General features: G+C 39.3%; 1 protein-coding gene and 1 pseudogene across 2 annotated transcripts in view; both read right to left on the reverse strand.

Annotated features, from left to right (window-relative positions):
• Positions 1–18,823, reverse strand: part of TESK2 (testis associated actin remodelling kinase 2) — a 130,804-nt gene that overhangs the window by 64,752 nt on the left and 47,229 nt on the right. For both annotated transcript variants that reach the window (XM_059921495.1, XM_059921487.1), the window contains exon 3: positions 5,289–5,410. In XM_059921495.1, coding sequence (XP_059777478.1) covers positions 5,289–5,410 — 122 coding nt within the window. The remainder of the gene's footprint in view (positions 1–5,288; positions 5,411–18,823) is intronic.
• On the reverse strand, positions 895–1,628 carry LOC132347080 (large ribosomal subunit protein uL30-like; annotated as a pseudogene).

An 18,823-nucleotide genomic window follows, 5' to 3' on the forward strand; every position in this document is an offset into this window, starting at 1 on the left:
TAAGAATCCGCCTGCCAATGCAGGGGACACGGGTTTGAACCCTGGTCCAGGAAGATCCCACATGCCGCAGAGCAACTAAGCCCATGCACCACAACTACTGAGCCTACGCTCTAGAACCCGTGAGCCACAACTACTGAGCCCACGTGCCACAACTACTGAAGCCCACATCCCTAGAGCCCGTGCTCCACAACAAGAGAAGCCACCACAATGAGAAGCCTGCGCACCACAACGAAGAGTAGCCCCTGCTCGCCACAACTAGAGAAAGCCTGTGTGCAGAAACGAAGACCCAACGCAGCAAAAAATAAATAAATAAATTTATTTTTTAAAACAATTCCTAAGCAGAACATCAAATCAGGACTCAACCATCTCACTCTCAAACACTGTAGATGTCCCCTAACTGATCTCTTGGCCACCAGTCTCCCCAACACTAAACCACTCCACATTTGCCACCAGTTACCCTCTGTCATCTAGTCCCTGCTCAGAATCCAATACACAAAGCATAAAATAAAATATTCTTGGCTTTATGCAAAACATTTCTGAATAGTCTGGCCCAATTCTACCTTTCCACGTTTATCTACCAGTACTATCCCATCAAATCCTCTAGGAGAGGCATGATAGAAAGTTCTTCTAGAAGCATGGTAGAAAGAGCCCAGACCTCAGAGTCACAGACCTCAGCCAACACATAATCTCTTGGCCTCAGTTTCTTCAGTGGAGAATACTTGTGAAGATAAATCCTTTAATAGGTAAAGCATGCAGCATACGACAAAGACTTCAAGAAATGGTGGTTTTCTCATTGTTATTATTAGTCAAAAAAAAATTTTTTTTTCAATCTGAAAGCAGTCACTGTTAATTAACTGACCAGATCACAAAAATAGTCGTAATAGGTATCTTAGTTCATCCTTCTAACAAGCTGTTGATCTGGTCTTCCCTGTTGCCAGCAACTCCACCTTCTACAAAATGGATGGTCTTTTTCTTCATTCCACCTCACGGAGAAGATAATTTGAAGGGTCACAGGAAGTTGTTTGCTTCTTTGAAGCATTTTCCAACAGTATAGGTCTCATAAATCAGATCCTCCATGTAGATAATGCCATATTTACCAAGAGATCAGGCAATCAACGTATTATCTGTCAGGGCAATTTGCTTCTTGTTGATTTTGCCATAACCACACCTGAATTCATTTATTGAGTTCAGGTTCGGTTACCCCCACTAAATATATGGTTCCACAGTCCTCAGCATGTTAAATAGAGCCTTGTTGATCTTAACAAAGGTGCCATTGAAGACTTGGCAAAGGTAAGGAGCTGTAACGTCTTTCAGACCTTTGGGCTCACACCACTGATACCTCTGATCCTGATGACAGATGCCAATTTGGGTTCCACAGGTGCAAAGAAGTTGCCAGCTTTTCTTACCATCCTAGCCATTAGAATCTCAGTTCTGTACATCTGCCTATACTCTTTGTGATAGCGCTTAGCTTCTTCATAGACAAGCTTCATCCTTGCCTTCTGAAGCATCTTTTGGGCAAACTTCTTTCCCAGGCACTTGGTCTTCAGCTCTGCAAAATTCCTTTACTTTTACTTAAGGGTTTCTGGCACAGCAGGAACATTATTTTTCTCCTCTTCCGCACCCTCCATAGCCAAATGGGTTTGTAATCCACTGACTCCTCAAAAAGCTTTGCGCTTTTACCTCTGTGCTTTATTATTATTATTTTGCTCCTGAGTTCCTTCCCTATCTTCTAAAATCCTATTAAAATTCAAGTTCCAGGGACTTCCCTGGTGGTCCAATGGTAAACAATCCTCCTTGGGACTTCCCCGGTCATGCAGTGCTTAAGAATCTGCCTGCCAATGCAGGGGACACAGGTTCGAGCCCTGGTCTGGGAAGATACCACATGCCGCGGAGCAACTAAGCCCAGGCACCACAACTACTGAGCCTGCGCTCTAGAGCCTGCGAGCCACAACTACTGAGCCCACGTGCTACAACTACTGAAGCCTGTGCGCCTAGAACCCGTGCTCTGCAACAAGATAAGCCACTGCAATGAGAAGCCGGCACACCGCAACAAAGAGTAGCCCCTGCTCGCCACAACTAGAGAAAGCCCGCGCGCAGCAATGAAGACCCAATGCAGCCAAAAAAATAAAATAAGTGTTCTCCTTAAACTGAGACTAAATCCTAGTCTTTAAAACAAACAACCAAAAAGAATCTGCCTTACAATGCAGGGGACGCGGGTTCGATCCCTGGTCAGGGAACTAAGATACCACATGCCATGGGGCAACTAAGCCCGTGCACCACAACTACTGTGCTCGTGTGCCTCAACTAGAGAGCCTGCGTGCCGCAAACTACAGAATCCATGTGCTCTGGAACCCGCGCACCACAGCTACAGAGCCCATGCGTCCTGGAGCCTGTGCGCCACAACTAGAGAGAAGCCCATGAGCTGCAAGGAAGATCCCACGTGCTGCAACTAAGATCCGATGCAGCCAAAAATAAAATAAAATAATAAATCTTCAAAAAAAAATTCAAGTTCCAGGTTGAGTCAACCTCCTCCAAGAAAGCTTTGCTGACTCTGCCAAGCTAATATGATCTCCAACTCCTTTGAACTTCTATATCACTTAAGAGTTTACCCAAGCGGTAGCGTCCTGGCTGATTTTATTAGTTCTCTTTTCATGTATGTAAGTCCTAGATCTCCAATTAGAGTGCAAATTCCTTGCTAGCAGACATTCCATTTTACATATACCTTTTTGATGTCTGACATCACTAGGCATATACTAGATGCTCAAAAAATTGTTAATATGATTTGTGGGTAGGGAAAAAAGTCATAATAAAATTACTGGGACTTCCCCAGTGGCACAGTGGTTAAGAATCTGCCTGCTAATGCAGGCGACATGGGTTCGATCCCTGCTCCGGGAAGATCCCACATGCCACGGAGCAACTAAGCCCATGCACCACAACTACTGAGCCTGCGCTCTAGAGCCCACGAACCACAACTACTGAGCCCGTGCACCACAACTACTGAAGCCCACGTGCCTAGAGCCCATGCTCCGCAACAAGAGAAGCCACCGCAATGAGAAGCCTGCGTACCGCAACAAAGAGTAGCCCTAGCTCACCACAACTATAGAAAGCCCGTGCACAGCAATGATGACCCAACACAGCCAAAATTAATAAAATAAATAAATTTATTTTTAAAATAAATAAATAAATAAAATTACTGGCTGAACGTTTTTGTAGTGGACTAGGAAGCCAATAATTCTATACAAAGGTATAAAGTTTCAAGTAAGCAGTATAATCTAATTCCATAATTTTCTACCACTGACCACACATGTAAGTCATACTTAAGTTATATGATTTCTCTTTAGTCCAATATAAATATTAGCCTTAAGCAACCCTAAGTAAATTGCACTTTTAACTTTTCCAACTCTCTTACACAGATGCCCTACTTTAATATATATTGACTTAAATTTTCTTATTTGGTTTCATTTAGAAATACACTCACCTCACTAAAAAGTCAAGATAGGGACTTCCCTGGTGGCGCAATGGTTAAGAATCCTCCTGCCAATGCAGGGGACACAGGTTGGAGCCGGGGTCTGGGAAGATCCCACATGCCGCGGAGCAACTAAGCCCTTGCGCCACAACTACTGAGCCTGCACTCTAGAGCCTGCATGCCTAGAGCCCGTGCTCCGCAACAAGAGAAGCCACCGCAATGAGAAGCCCGCGCACCGCAACGAAGAGTAGCCCCTACTCACCGCAACCAGAGAAAGCCTGCGCACGGCAAAGAGGACCCAATGCAGCCAAAATAAATAAATAAATTTATTTTTTTTAAAAAGTCAAGATAGAGTGAGAAAGATTCATATACAGTAACCCCTTGGTATCTGCAGGGCATTGGTTCTAGGACCACCCCACCCCCTACCCTGTGAGGATACCAAAATCCACAGATGCCCAAGTTCCTTATATAAAAAGGCATAGTATTCACATATAACTACACACATGCATATACTCCCATATACTTTAAATCATCTCTAGGTTACTTACAATACCTAATACAATGTAAATGTTATACAAATAGTTGTAAATACAATGTAAATGCTATGTAAACAGTTGCTAGGCACAGCAAATTCAAGTATTGCTTTTTGGAACTTTCTGGAATTTTTTTCCCAAATATTTTCAGGCTGTGATTGGTTGAATCTGTGGATGCAGAACCTGTCGATATGGAGAGCTGACTGTACTGATTACTAGAAAGTAATGATTATATAACCTTATTATACATACGAATAATTCTCCTTTAAAAAGGTAAACTATGTCTCCTCAAGTGAGTGCTAACAGTTAAGAGTAGATAGCCTGGGACTTCCCTGGTGGCGCAGTGGTTAAGAATCCGCCTACCAATGCAGGGGACACGGGTTTGAGCCCTGGTCTGGGAAGATCCCACATGCCATGGAGCAACTAAGCCTGTGTGCCACAACTGCTGAGCCTGTGCTCTGGAGCCTGTGAGCCACAATTACTGAGCCCACGCGCCTAGAGCCCGTGCTCCACAACAAGAGAAGCCACCGCAATGAGAAGCCCATGCACCACAACGAAGAGTAGCCCCTGCTCACAACTAGAGAAAGCCCGCATGCAGCAATGAAGACCCTACGTAGCCAAAATAAAATATAAATAAATAAATAAATTAAAAAAAAAAAAAGTAGATAGCCTGGGGGCATAATTTTATTTTTATTTTCACTGATTTAATTATGATTCCTCCTAAACCAATTTAAGAAAATTAAATAACCACTAAAATCATCTCTCTTGGATAAATTACTAATTCAGCAATAGGTAACAACTGTTCTAATGAGCTGCTACTAAGAGTAAAGCAATTTGAGAGACATAAGGAAGTTGCCTTATTTTTTAAAAATATTTTATTTATTTATTTGTTTGTTTATCTGGCTGCGCTGGGTCTTAGTTGCAGCACGCGGGATCTTTTAGTTGTGGCATGTGGGATCTTTTAGCTGTGGCATGCGAACTCTTAGTTGTGGCATGTGGGATCTAGTTCCCTGACCAGGGATCAAACCCGGGTCCCCTGCATTAGGGGTGTGGAGTCTTAGCCACTGGACCACTAGGGAAGTCGAAAGTTGCCCTATTAAATGCAGTTAATTACCAGAAAATTAAGTCTCAGTAGGTAGAAAAAGACCTAGAGCACAGCTAAATCCCAGCAAGACAGATTTAGCATGAAATCTTGAATCCCTCTTTTCAGCTTTTAATACTATTCTAACAAGTCTCCAATAATGTTTCGGCTTTCTCACTGATCCCCAGAAGGAAGGAAAAGCCATTACCTAAGGATGTTGGGATGGGAGAGTCTATTCATGAGCTGCACTTCTTTCAGCATGTTTGCACGGTTACTGCTCAACGTGTTCATCTTAAGAGCCATCACCTGGCCAGAAGCTCGGTGGCGCACCTAGAAAATAAAATGGGACAAAAAAAGAGGCTCAAGGGCGGCAGCTAAATATGAGGTCAAAGCCTCCACGTGTAGAACATGCCAAGATGTTTTACTGCCAATTTAGATAAAATAGACATGGTAAGGGATGTTTTTCTATAAACTCTGATTACATTAGGGTCTCACTTCCATTAACAAAGATAGATTTATTCCATCGAAGACCAAAATTGTTTCACATTAAGCTGGCTAGAAACACATTGTTAATAATACCTCAAGAAATCATGTCTTTAAAATTTTTAAAAAATACCTTAGGAAAAAATGGGGAAAATTTATTAGGTTGGTGTCTTAAGGCCAACATTGCTGAGTCTCAGCAAACTGAAAGGAAAAAGTCTCTTTTGTGGAATTTTAATTGTGCACAGAAAAGATTCATGCATAAGCCTTATATAACACATAATGAACGATAAAACTGTCTTTATAGGACACTAAACCCACATCCTCAAAATCTCCCCCAAGCACCATAAAATGTTTATCTATAAGAAAAAAACGCATTGCATGTTAAATATAGAAAGAAGGCAGTGAATCCTTTGGAGCTAATACTGTAGTAACCCAACACAAAGTACCTTATAATTATTTATACACACTCAAGTCAGATATAAAAAACATGAGCCACACCACTCACACTATTACCCATATGCACAGAGCAAAGTCTACTTCTAAAACATTCATTCTCTGTAGATTCAATCTATTTTACATGTAAAAATATTATTTTATAATTTCAATGCACACTCAACAGGTTTAAAAAAAAACACAATACTTGAAAGAAAATTAACTATGTTTTCAGCCTCTAAATCTGGTGTCAGTAGTAGCAAAATGAGACTATCAGAGAAAATATTTTGCCTTACCCAAAAAAAGCTCAATTATTCACTTAGATATGTGTTTCCTACTGAGAAATTATGAATGAGGCAGTAGAACAGTTACGAAGTACCAAGGACCTCATTACTTTCTGGTTAAAAAAAATTCATTTCAGGGTTTCCCTGGTGGAGCAGTGATTAAGAATCCACCTGCCAATGCAGGGGACACGGGTTCAAGCCCTGGTCCGGGAAGATCCCACATGCTGCAGAGCAGCTAAGCCCGTGCGCCACGACTACTGAGCCTGCGCTCTAGAGCCCGCAAGCCACAACTACTGAGCCCGCGCTCTAGAGCCCGCAAGCCACAACTACTGAGCCCGCGTGCCACAACTACTGAAGCCCATGTGCCTAGAGCCCGTGCTCCACAACAAGAGAAGCCACCGCAATGAGAAGCCTGCGCACGGCAACAAAGAGTAGCCCCCGCTTGCTGCAACTAGAGAAAGCCTGTGCACAACAACAAAGACCCAACTCAGCCAAAAATAAAATAAATTTAAAAAAAAAAAGAATGATTAAAAAAAAATTCACTTCAGATCATGCACAACAGGGACTTGCTATGCAAAAATGTCATCATCCTATGGACTTTCAGAGTATTGTTTCAGTATATTATTTCCAGTTGACCAAGTGGAAATTCCAGTAGAAATCATGACAATCTACTTAATTCTTCAATCTCCAGAAATTCTTTGACATGACAATAGCCCCAGAAGTTTAGTATTAATATAGAACAGACATCACAGCTTATCTTAAAATTCAAAGAAACAATGCTTCAGAGTGGCCAGACACAAGAAGGGGAAGGAAGAAGCAAAACACTCAGAGCCACAGGAACCCTGATCAGAAGAACTGAGGCAGAACACTGGCTGTCTCTCCACTCTTCTAGATCACTCAGTGAGATTTGGAACCCAACTCTCTTCCTAGTGCATCAATGATTCTGTTGTCATGTACCTCGTGATTGATGAAATAGAAGTGGTTTTCCTTTTCAGATCCTGCATGGATAAGTTAAAAGAGACATTTATATACAAAGAACACACTGACAGTATTTTTCCAACTCTATTTACAGAAAACATCTGTGTTGTAATAAGGGCTCTCCATTCTGAAACTCACTCCTCTTTTTTTTTTTCATCTGAAAACTATCACTGAGTTTTTTTTTTTTTTAAAGTCTGCTTTTAAGAAAGTTTAATATTGGGACTTCCCTGGTGGCACAGTGGATAAGACTCCACGCTCCCAATGCAGGGGCCCTGGGTTCGATCCCTGGTCAGGGAACTAGATCCCAAATGCATGCTGCAACTAAGAGTTCGCCTGCCACAACTAAGGATCCCATGTGCTGCAACTAAGGAGCCGGCGAGCTGCAACTAAGGAGCCCTGGAGCCTCAACTAAGAAGCCCGCTTGCCACAACTAAGACCCGGTGCAACCAAATAAATAAATAAATATACAAATAAAAGAAAGTTTAATATTAAAATAATGTGTGAAATTTAGGGATAAAAATCTGTTTCAAACTAATCATAAAAAACCTTACTTCCTTAAACAAGTGATGAACATGTCCATAACATTGTAGTTGTCTTTCATTTGCATAAAATATTTTTCTCCTTTCTTCTTAGCCCCTCAAATTCTACCTATCTTTGAAGGCCACACTCAAATATCCCCTTCCTCTCTGAAGTCTTCCTTGACTCTCTCTAGGAACTATTTGTGGTATCCCTCTTTATACTGCCTCAGAACAACATTCAGAACACCAGTATACCACTCATCACATAGTTCTGTACATAAATACCTCCTCGCTAGGCTATAAAGCATCTTGAGACCAGGCTCTATGTTGTATTAATCTTTGTCTTGCAGTGCGTAGAAGGCCTGGCACATCATAAGGGCACAGTGAAAACAACAGCAACAACAGTTAGTTAAATGATACTTCTAATGTACTTTCTAAGGCCAGTGAATCATTTATTTATCCAGGTAATTTCTTTGGGGGGTGGTGCTTTTCTTTGTTTTTCTCTTTTTGGTGGCAGAGATTTGGGGGGAGGATGCAAACAGAAAAGTAGTATAAGATTTGGCTTAAATTTTCTGGAGTTTACCATCTAGAAAGGGACAAACAATAAGCTATATGACTAGTCAGATAAGAAAGAGAATAAAGAATCAAATACAGCATGAGAGGTATTTATATGAATGTTGATGCACTTAGGGAAAAACTTCATGGCACTTCAGTGACACCTCCAAGAATTAATAGATTTGGACAGATTTTTTAAAGTACAGAACAGACTACAGGTGATAAAGAAAAAAGTACCATCAAATTTAGAAGTTCACAGAATATAGGGAACCTACCTAAATGCAGGAAGATCTTCATTCCAAGTTGTCAAAACCACGAAAATTAATTAGCCCTCAAATCTACTTAGATTTTCAGATTAAAGGGAAGGCCTATTTCTGCCTAAGTTTGTCCTCTACACATAGATCATTGTTACTACTACTAAGAGGATTCCCAAGAGACTGATATCTTTAAATATCTTTAATTTTTTTTTTTAATATATAGAATTGCCATATGATCCAGCAATTCTACTTCCAGGTATATATCCAAAATAATTGAAAACAGGGTCTTGAAAAAATATTTGTACACCCAAGTTCATAGCAGCATTATTTACAATAGCCAAAAGGCAAAACCAATCCATCCATCGACAGATGAACAGATAAACAAAATGTGGTATATACCATAATGGAATATTATTCAGCCTTACAAAGGAAGGAAATTCTTTTTTTTTTTAACTTTATTTATTTATTTTTGATTGTGTTGGGTCTTCGTTTCTGTGTGAGGGCTTTCTCTAGTTGTGGCAAGCGGGGGCCACTCTTCATCGCGGTGCGCGGGCCTCTCACTGTCACGGCCTCTCTTGTTGCGGAGCACAGGCTCCAGACGCACAGGCTCAGTAGTTGTGGCTCACGGGCCTAGTTGCTCCGCGGCATGTGGGATCTTCCCAGACCAGGGCTCGAACCCGTGTCCCCTGCATAACAATTAGAGTGACTTCTCATTGAAGTCTTCTGTTGTAAAATGAAGAGAATAATAGTCTCTGTCTCACATGGAGGATAAAATGATGTTGTTATGTTAGATAAACAAAATAATGTGTATAAAATACTTAACACAGTGCTTGTCACATAGTAAACATTCAAATAAATAGGTGTTGTTTTTTTTTTTTGTTTTTTTTTTAAATAAATGCAGAGGTATCTTTATTTATTTATTTTTGGCTGTGTTGGGTCTTCGTTTCTGTGCGAGGGCTTTCTTTAGTTGTGGCAAGTGGGGGCCACTCTTCATTGCGGTGCGCGGGCCTCTCACTATCGCGGCCTCTCGTTGCGGAGCACAGGCTCCAGACGCGCAGGCTCAGTAGCTGTGGCGCACGGGCTTAGTTGCTCCGCGGCATGTGGGGTCTTCCCAGACCAGGGCTCGAACCCGTGTCCCCTGCATTAGCAGGCAGATTCTCAACCACTGCGCCACCAGGGAAGCCCATAGGTGTTGTTTTTAATAAAAATAAGAAACTATATGTTCATAAGAATTTAGCATATCAGGTGAGTTTGAGATGATATAGAAAATGTACACTTGTAATTTTAAGTAAAAATAGCAATATTCAAATCTGTATATGCCCCTGAGATTGTTTATTTATTACAAAGGGGAAAAGATACCTTTACAATGGAGAGGTCTGGCGGCTAGCACTTAACCAAGGGATCTTATTTAGCATTACCGAAAGTAAGACATGCAACATTATCGAAAGTAAGACATGCAACATTATCAACCTTCTGATACAATGTATTATACTTGCCAAAATGTTTAACTCAGATCTAATTATAAGAAAAAAATTAGACATATTCAGAATATCTAAAAGACAACTGGATGGTACTCTTCAAACAAAGTGTGGGGGAATATTCCAGATTAAAAGAGATTAATAGTCATTAACACTGAAATGTGTTAATGTCCCCTGCATTGGCAGGCAGATTCTCAACCACTGTGCCACCAGGGAAGCCCAATTTGACCATTTAAAATAACAAATCAGGGCTTCCCTGGTGGCGCAGTGGTTGAGAATCTGCCTGCCAATGCAGGGGACACGGGTTCGAGCCCTGGTCTGGGAGGATCCCGCATGCCACGGAGCAACTGGGCCCGTGAGCCACAACTACTGAGCCTGCGCGTCTGGAGCCTGTGCTCTGCAACAAGAGACACTGCAATAGTGAGAGGCCCGCGCACCGCAATGAAGAGTGGCCTCCGCTTGCCGCAACTGGAGAAAGCCCTCGCATAGAAACGAAGACCCAACACAGCCAAAAATAAATAAATAATAAATAAATAAATTTAAAATAACAAATCACATGCAATAACTTCATCCTTTAGCAGTGTGGTATGAAACCAAACTGAGAATCTCTTCTCTGGTAAAGTGCCTAGTATTTAGTAGTTGACTGCTCAAAAAATGTTTGCTGAATTTAAATGGATAACTTGAGTCAGGATGGTTATTTTCTAGAGGGGGAGAAAAGCATAAACCTCTGACCAGCTCAGAGAAGTAATAAGGGGAGAATTAAATAACAAAAAAGGACAACAAGGTAAGAACTGTAACAAAGTAATTAATCATAAAATTAACTATTAGATGAGTGGCTTAGGACTTCGAGCCAAGAAGTCACAATGAGTGTACAATAAGTATACAGTAAGCTGGTATAGCAACATTAGTATTAGGCAAATAAAGTTTAAAGCAGTAGTTTTCAAAGGAGGCTGTAACATCTCACTTCAGAGGTGTCTTTGAAGTTTTCAGGTGAAGTGTTTTGGTTATAACAATGATTGGGGGCAGGGAGTGTTGCAGGCCTGAGATGCTAGACATCCTGCAGGTACAGGACAATACCGCACAAGGAAGCATTGTTCCATGTCCAGTATGAAATGCAAATGTCTTACCATTCATGTAAATAAAGAACATATTTATTATTACCTAAGCTTACCAGACATTCATGTAAATAAAGAACATATTTATTATTACCTAAAAACAAAGTCATCTTGCATAGTTTTAAAATAAACTGAACTTCCTAGGAATGTAACTACCTGTAAATTGAGGAAAATTGCTTTTTTGTTTTGTTAAGAATATCATTAAGAATTGGTCAACATTTCAGAAGATCAGACCACCAATGGCAATGCTGCTTCTGAATCCCAATATAACACATCTGTATCAGAATCCATTTATAGTTTTTATATTCATGGTGATTTATTTAGCCTTTATTTAAAAAAATCAAATATATAAATAAAAAGTGGGGAATCCTGGCGGTCCAGTGGTTAGGACTTGGCACTTTCACTGCCAGGGGCCCAGGTTCGATCCCTGGTCAGGGAACTAAGATCGCACACGTCGCATGGCCAACACGAAAGTACAACATGGATAAATAAGAAGTGTGTTTTTGCTTTGCCCACAAATAAAGTTATCAATGTGACTACTCTGCCAACTTTTTTTCCTGATGGAACATTCCGGTTAAATGAACATTTAGAAAGAAACACTCTGATAAAGTTGGCAAAGATATATTATACCTCCCTGTTTTCTCTCCTTAATCAATCTGTAGTTTGTCTTGGCAAGCTATTCCTATTTCAGCTGAAGTTACCTCTTTCCCTTACCACATACAAATAAGTCTGGCCTGTTATTACACTTTTATTCTAATATTCACTGGCATCTCTGCTCTTTAATTTTTCCCCTTTCGTGGAGTGGCTTCTGTCGTCTCTTAAAACTAAACCTGTCATGTTTAAGAAGGTAAAAGCATCTAACCACTTTACTATGTCTTCTAGCATTGTCAGGCCCCAAAATGTGTATATTGAAATCATTTTTACTAATTTAATTTTCTTCTACTTTTCGTTTATCATACAGTTAGGGTATCATGTCGATGTTATATAATTATAAAGCAATACCACCAAAGTTACCTATCGATTTCATTTCAGGGTAGTTAAGAGTTATGTTTTTAAAAATTGCTATAATAGCTAAATTTATAGCACTTGCTACATACTAGGTTCTGCTGTGTAACTGCTTTAGATGTATTAACTCAGTTAATTCTCAAAATAATTCTGTGAGATATGTATTATTAATATTTCCCATTTTACAGCTATGGAAACGGAGGCAAGGGGAGATTAAGTGACTTTTTCAAGATGAGAGACCTAGTAAATGGCAGAGACAGAATTTGAACCCAGATCATGCAAAGAACATTCGGCCTGACAGGGTTGAAAACAAGTGGGCTAAGGAAAAAAGCACTGCGCGCACACTACATAATAATTATTTTGTCAAGAAATAATAATCATGATCTTGTATGTATCTAACAACATACCCTTATAATATACCAAACAAAAACTGACAAAATAAAAGGCAAATTTGACAAATCCAGAATCTTCATAGGATATTTTAACATACCTCTCAGAAACTGAAAGCTTAAGCAGACAAAAAATGAGTATGGATATAGTATATTTTAATAACAAAACTGACATGCTTGATCTAATCTTGTCCCAACAAAGGCAAGTTTTGTTGATTTTTTTCAAGTGTACGTGAAGCAATTTACCAAATGCATGGATACTACATCATAATGGTTGAATCACGTTCTCAGACCACTATGAAATAAAATTAAAAGTCAAAAATAAAGAGATAATTAAAAATAAGCATAGTGGGCAATACTAATTGTTTACCCAACATCTATTTTCCCCTCTTCTTGACTGACATAACTCCAATTAGGTGGCATCGTGCTTAATTAAAACATTCAATCTGGCTATCTGCCTTGCAGCTAGGGTGGCCAGATGACAATAGTCCTAGTAAGGAGATGTAAGTGGGAATCGCTTGGTGGGGGATTCTGGGAATGCTAATGTTTTCCTGATGAAATTGCCCTTTTTATAGCCTGAAGCAAAGACACGGTGCTTGCATCAAGAGCAGCTATATGTAACCAAAAGGACAAAAGCCGCACACTAAAGAGAGAGCTAGAGGAAGCCTGGATTGTTGATGACTTCCTCAAGCAGTTGTAAAGCACAGGAATTTCTCAAGATTTCCTGAAAAAAATTAATATATTATTTGAAAAAGCCACTGTGTTCAGGTTTCTGTAGCATACTGCCAAAGACAATCCTAACTGATCTGTAAAAGGTTAAAAATAAATAATTTAGAGTTCAACTAAAGATTCTACGGAAAAAAAGTATAATAAAGATAAAAACAAAACATTAATGAAATAGAAAATGAAGAAACAATAAAGAGGTTCAACAAAACAAAAGTTGATTTGGGGGAGAAAAAAACTAATAAAATAACATATCTACAGAAACTTTTCATTTTCGGGTCCCTGCCTACTTCTCTAGACTCATCACAGGCTTGCCATTTCTTTCCATGCACCCACCAGACTTGAACCAAACCTAATTTCTCACTCACCATTCCGAGAATATTCCATGCTCTTATTCCTCTGTGCCTCTGCGAATGCTTTTCTTCATGCTTGAAATGCCCTTTCCCTGCTTGTCTATCTGACAAGCTCTTTCTACTCCTTCAAGAAAACTCAAGGGTGACCTCTGGGAAGCATTCTCTGACCCCTTCAAACAAGGTTTGTACTGGTGCCCCTTATTAAATCCCTTAGCACCCTATGCATACTTTCACACACTCAGCAACTATCTATTAAGCAATTTGAGGCTCTTGCTAAAGGTTCTGTTTCAGCAAATACTGTATTTTAAATACATTTCCTGTCTTCCACCCTAAGCAAAGAGCTCTTTTAGGGCGGGCTTTTATTTATTTCTCTATCCCTAGCACTAGCTCAATGTCCTACACCTAATGAGCATTAACTAAGTATTTGCTGAGTAAATGAATGAATGATTAAGATAGCAAATGACTGAAATGTTTATTACATGCTAGAACAGAAGTATCAGCAGAGTGCTATGAGGTCTCAAAGGGGAAGCAACCAACCCTCTCACTTGCCTCACTGCAAAAATAATACACTCTAACATCAGCTTTTTATAATACCTCTCACATGCCTTCACATATATCATATCATCTACAGAAATACATCTATGCACTGAGTGAATCCAAGCTGTACATACAACTTGTGTGCTTCCAGTTTTTGTTTTTCCAGCTGGATTTTCAATTAAGGTAAAGGACCTTGGGAGATACTTTTGTATAGCAATATGCACAAAGTAAAATTTTCTACGTGATAAATTATCCCTTGATGTCACCGAGTGCTGAGCTCACCCCACAGACACATCTGCAAAATTCTTTACTAATTAGCAGCCCAACTTTCCACATCAGCTCTGGAGGAAATAGTAAATGTACTGAATATGGCCAAAAGCTACAATCATACACTACTGTGTGTAAACCTTAAGAACACATGTGATACAAATAATCTCCTTTAAAACACATCACTTCACCCCAAAAAACTGAACTTACCCATGACAGCTCCATCTCTGAAACCCCCTGTACCTCAAAGAGGTTGCAAAACCAGATAAATGCAACATGGAAAACAACAGGAAATTTAGCAAGAAGCAGTTTTGACAGACAAGGATATGCAATAAAGACCATTTCCAAGGTGCAGAGCCCTAAGAAGCCTTGGACTGCTATCATCCTCTTTCTCCCAGGCTTTTCAACGCTAAACTCCTTTTTAAAAGGTGGTGGGAGACGGGAAGGAAGTTCTTTCCTCTCTATTCTCTCTTTTGTACATCTCCGTAATATGGTGTCAGCCCCTTGAAATTTTTGTTTGGTAGATTTGGTAGCTTCCCTGATCTTTAGGAACCTGTCTCTAACTGCTGCCTGTCTCTTTTTTCTCCACATCCTCCCCAAGTAAAGGGACCTGTTTAGATTCAGTCCTTGCTGCTCTAGTCTTCTCTGTCCATACTCTTTTCCTTAACTGTTTCTGACATTGAAAACATTCTCTGATGATTAAAAATGTGCTCAATTCCTATAAAACACTGCATTCATGCCAGAGTAATATTGTACAATTAAGGGTTTTCTCTACATTCATTCTCCAATTCTCTAACTACATGGGGTAGTTTAATTCTGAAACGGCTGGTTTGATATGAAGAGATAAACAGACACACACACACACACACACACACACACACACACACACACCCCACACACAAATCTTGCTCATGGAAGTTTTGGAGTTGAGGGTGATTCACATCACTCCCAGAACTCACTACTTTGTTCCCCAAATGGCCTTGGTATAAACTGACATCTCAGTCAGAGCAAAAACTCTGAAAACTGGTAACATCAGAAATACCTAATAGGCTTTCTCCTAACCTTCATCTTCAGGTAGAACATGTACTGCCTCACATCATCCTCACTGTCCAATTCTTAGTCATCTTACAAAAGCTGCCTTATACACCTCTAAGACTATAGAGCTTAACTCTTTTCTGATACAGTAATTATTAAAACATATAGGCACTGCATCTTATTAGAAGAGTCACACGCAGTACTGATGAAAACACCATTTACAGTGAGGTCTCAGAAAGGCATATAGAGAAGCACAAACACAACCGTGAAATAAAATATAAACAATCTGGGAGTTCCCTGGTAGCCTAGTGGATAGGATTCCAGACTTTTTCTGCTGTGGCATGGGTTCAATTCCTGGTCGGGGAACTGAGATCCCACAAGCCACGTGGCATGGCCAAAAAAAAGGATAAAATATAGACAGTCTGAGAAAAATCCTTAAGTACTTGTAGATTCAGATTGCAACATTTAAAAGAGAAGATTCACTCTCATGCAAATTTCACAAGTTATAGATTGAGAGGATAAAAAATTATAGTCACTTGGGGCACTGAGACCACAGCAGCAACACTAGCAATATTGAGATCCAGTATCTTACTTTTCAGACAAAGCAGACAAGGCTACCAGAGAACACAAAACCTTTACATTCCCAAGCACAAAAATAAAACATCCCAGAACAAAATAACATTCACATACTAAAATGTTTCCTTTACTTTCCATATACAACTGTTCACCCTACAGATTTAAAGTTTGCATGACAAACTCCATGTGCACTAAATAATAAATGTACAGCCATGAATGTGAAAAAATCCGTTTTTCAGTACCAAGCAGACCAAGAGCCAGATATCTGGCTCTTCTTGTTTATAAGTTTACTAATCTTATGGCTTAGCATTTCTAGATACAGTGCTGTCAATTTCAGAAAATATACCAAGGAGAGAAAGTGGGAACCTAAGCCTTTGTCTTATCCTTTTTTTTTTAAAATTTATTTATTTTTTAATTTTTGACTGCGTTGGGTCTTTGTTGCTGCCCGCGGGCTTTTCTCTAGTTGCCGCAAGCGGGGGCTACTCTTTGTTGCAGTGCACGGGCTTCTCAGTGGGTGGCTTCTCTTGTTGCAGAGCACGGGTTCTAGGCGCGCGGGCTTCAGTAGTTGTGGCACTCAGGCTCAGTAGTTGTGTCTCACGGGCTTAGCTGCTCCGCAGCATGTGGGATCTTACCAGACCAGGGCTCGAACCCATGTCCCCTGCATTGGTAGGCAGATTCTTAACCACTGTGCCACCAGGGAAGCCCTGTCTTATCTTTTATACCTCGTTATATATTATACTTGCCACATGAATTTAATCAGGTTGAACTCTATAAGAAACTCTTATTATATGCTATCATAGTCCAGAAATATATCATAAATACATAAAAATTAATAAATAAAATAATCTATTTCTTGTATACCAAATCAAAATTAGATGCAATAGTCCATTCATCAATTAGGTAGATAGGAATTCAAATCCTAGTTGTTCCATTTACTTGTTGTAATATATTTGGCAAGATGCTAAATATTTTTAACCTCAGTTTCCTCATTTATATAATGGAAGTCTAACTACTTATAGGATTGTTGTAGTCATTTTAAAAGATAACGTGTATGAGTTCTTAACACAGTACTTATCACAAAGAACTCAACAGATCTTAACTATATATAATAGAAATAGTAACTAGCCCTTATATAGGGTGTATTATATGCTAGACATTATTCTAAGCACTTCATATATACTAGTTCATTATATCTTCTCAACAACACCACTATTATTATCTCCATTTTGCAAATGAGGAAACCAAGGCACAGAAGTCAAGTAACTTGCCCAAGATCAGAAAGTTTATAAGTGGTAGAGCCAAGATTCAAACCAAGGCAGTCTAGCTCCAGTCTCTCAGCTACTTTGCCTCTTAATGTATTCTTATAATGTATATATATATTTTTTTCTCATGCAATGAATATTTAGTGAGTGCCCTCTATGTGGCAGTCTGCGTTAAACATACAGACATAAAAAACACAGGGAGTTTTGATCTAACAGAGAAAGGCAAACATGTAAACAAAAATGTATCATTGCTCTGATGAAGTCTGTACATGGTATATAGGAGGCATAAAGAAGGGAACACTCATTCATGCTATGAAAAATATGATACTAATGGTAAGAAAAGAAGGCATCTGATTTCATATAACCTTCAAAACTGAAATCACATCTAAAAAGTAGTAGGCTGATAAAAAAGAATGAAATAATGCCATTTGCAGCCACATGGATGGACCTAGAGATTATCATACTAAGTGAAGCAAGTCAGAGAAAGACAAGTATCATATTATAACACTTATTTGTGGAATCTTTAAAAAAAATGATACAAATCAACTTATTTTACAAAACAGTAACAGACTCACAGACACAGAAAACAATCATATGGTTACCAAAGGGAAAGGGGGGTGGAGGAGGGATAAATTAGGAGTTTTGGATTAACAAACTACAGATACACACTGCTATATATAAAATAGATAAACAACAAGGACCTACTATATAGCACAGGGAACTATATTCAGTATCTTGTAATAACCTATAATAGTACAGAATCTGAAAGAAATATGTACGTATGTATAACTGAATCACTTTGCTGTATACCTGAAACTAACACAACATTGTAAATCAACTATACTTCAATAAAAAAATTTTAATAAAATAAAATTAAAAATAGTGGGCTGACCTAAGATCAAATTTGAACTGTTGTGTAAAACTGAAATTGAGAAAATAACAATATCAAAAATCTTAAAAGCTACTATTTGCTTGATGGACTAGGCATTGTACAAGGTGATCTACATATTTCATTTGATCCTTCCAACACTACAAGTTGGGCATTGTTATACAGGGTACAGTGAAATGAACAAAAACTTTGTGTTCATCTTAGGTGTGAATTTCTTCATCAAGTCTCACTCTTCCACTCATTCTAACACACAGATACACACATACACACACTGCTTCTCTTATCTCTGTTGCTAGTCCTATTTAGACTCCTTTGCCAGCTCTTCCTTCCTCTACACTACCCTTAAATGTTGGAGTTCCTCAATGCTTGGTCCCAAGCCCTCTGTATAATCTCATTCATATCCATGGCTTCAGCTACTCTATGTAAATGGCTCTTAAATTTACATTTCCAAACAAAATCTATTCTCTGAGCCCTAGATCTTTATAAGAAACTGCTTATTGGGACTTCCTGGTGGTCCAGTGGTTAAGAATACACCTTCCAATGCAGGGGATGCGGGTTCGATCCCTGGTCGGGGAACTAAGATCCCACATGCCATGGGGCAACTAAA

This window comes from Balaenoptera ricei, chromosome 1 (assembly GCF_028023285.1).
Source record: "Balaenoptera ricei isolate mBalRic1 chromosome 1, mBalRic1.hap2, whole genome shotgun sequence".
NCBI lineage: Eukaryota > Metazoa > Chordata > Mammalia > Artiodactyla > Balaenopteridae > Balaenoptera > Balaenoptera ricei.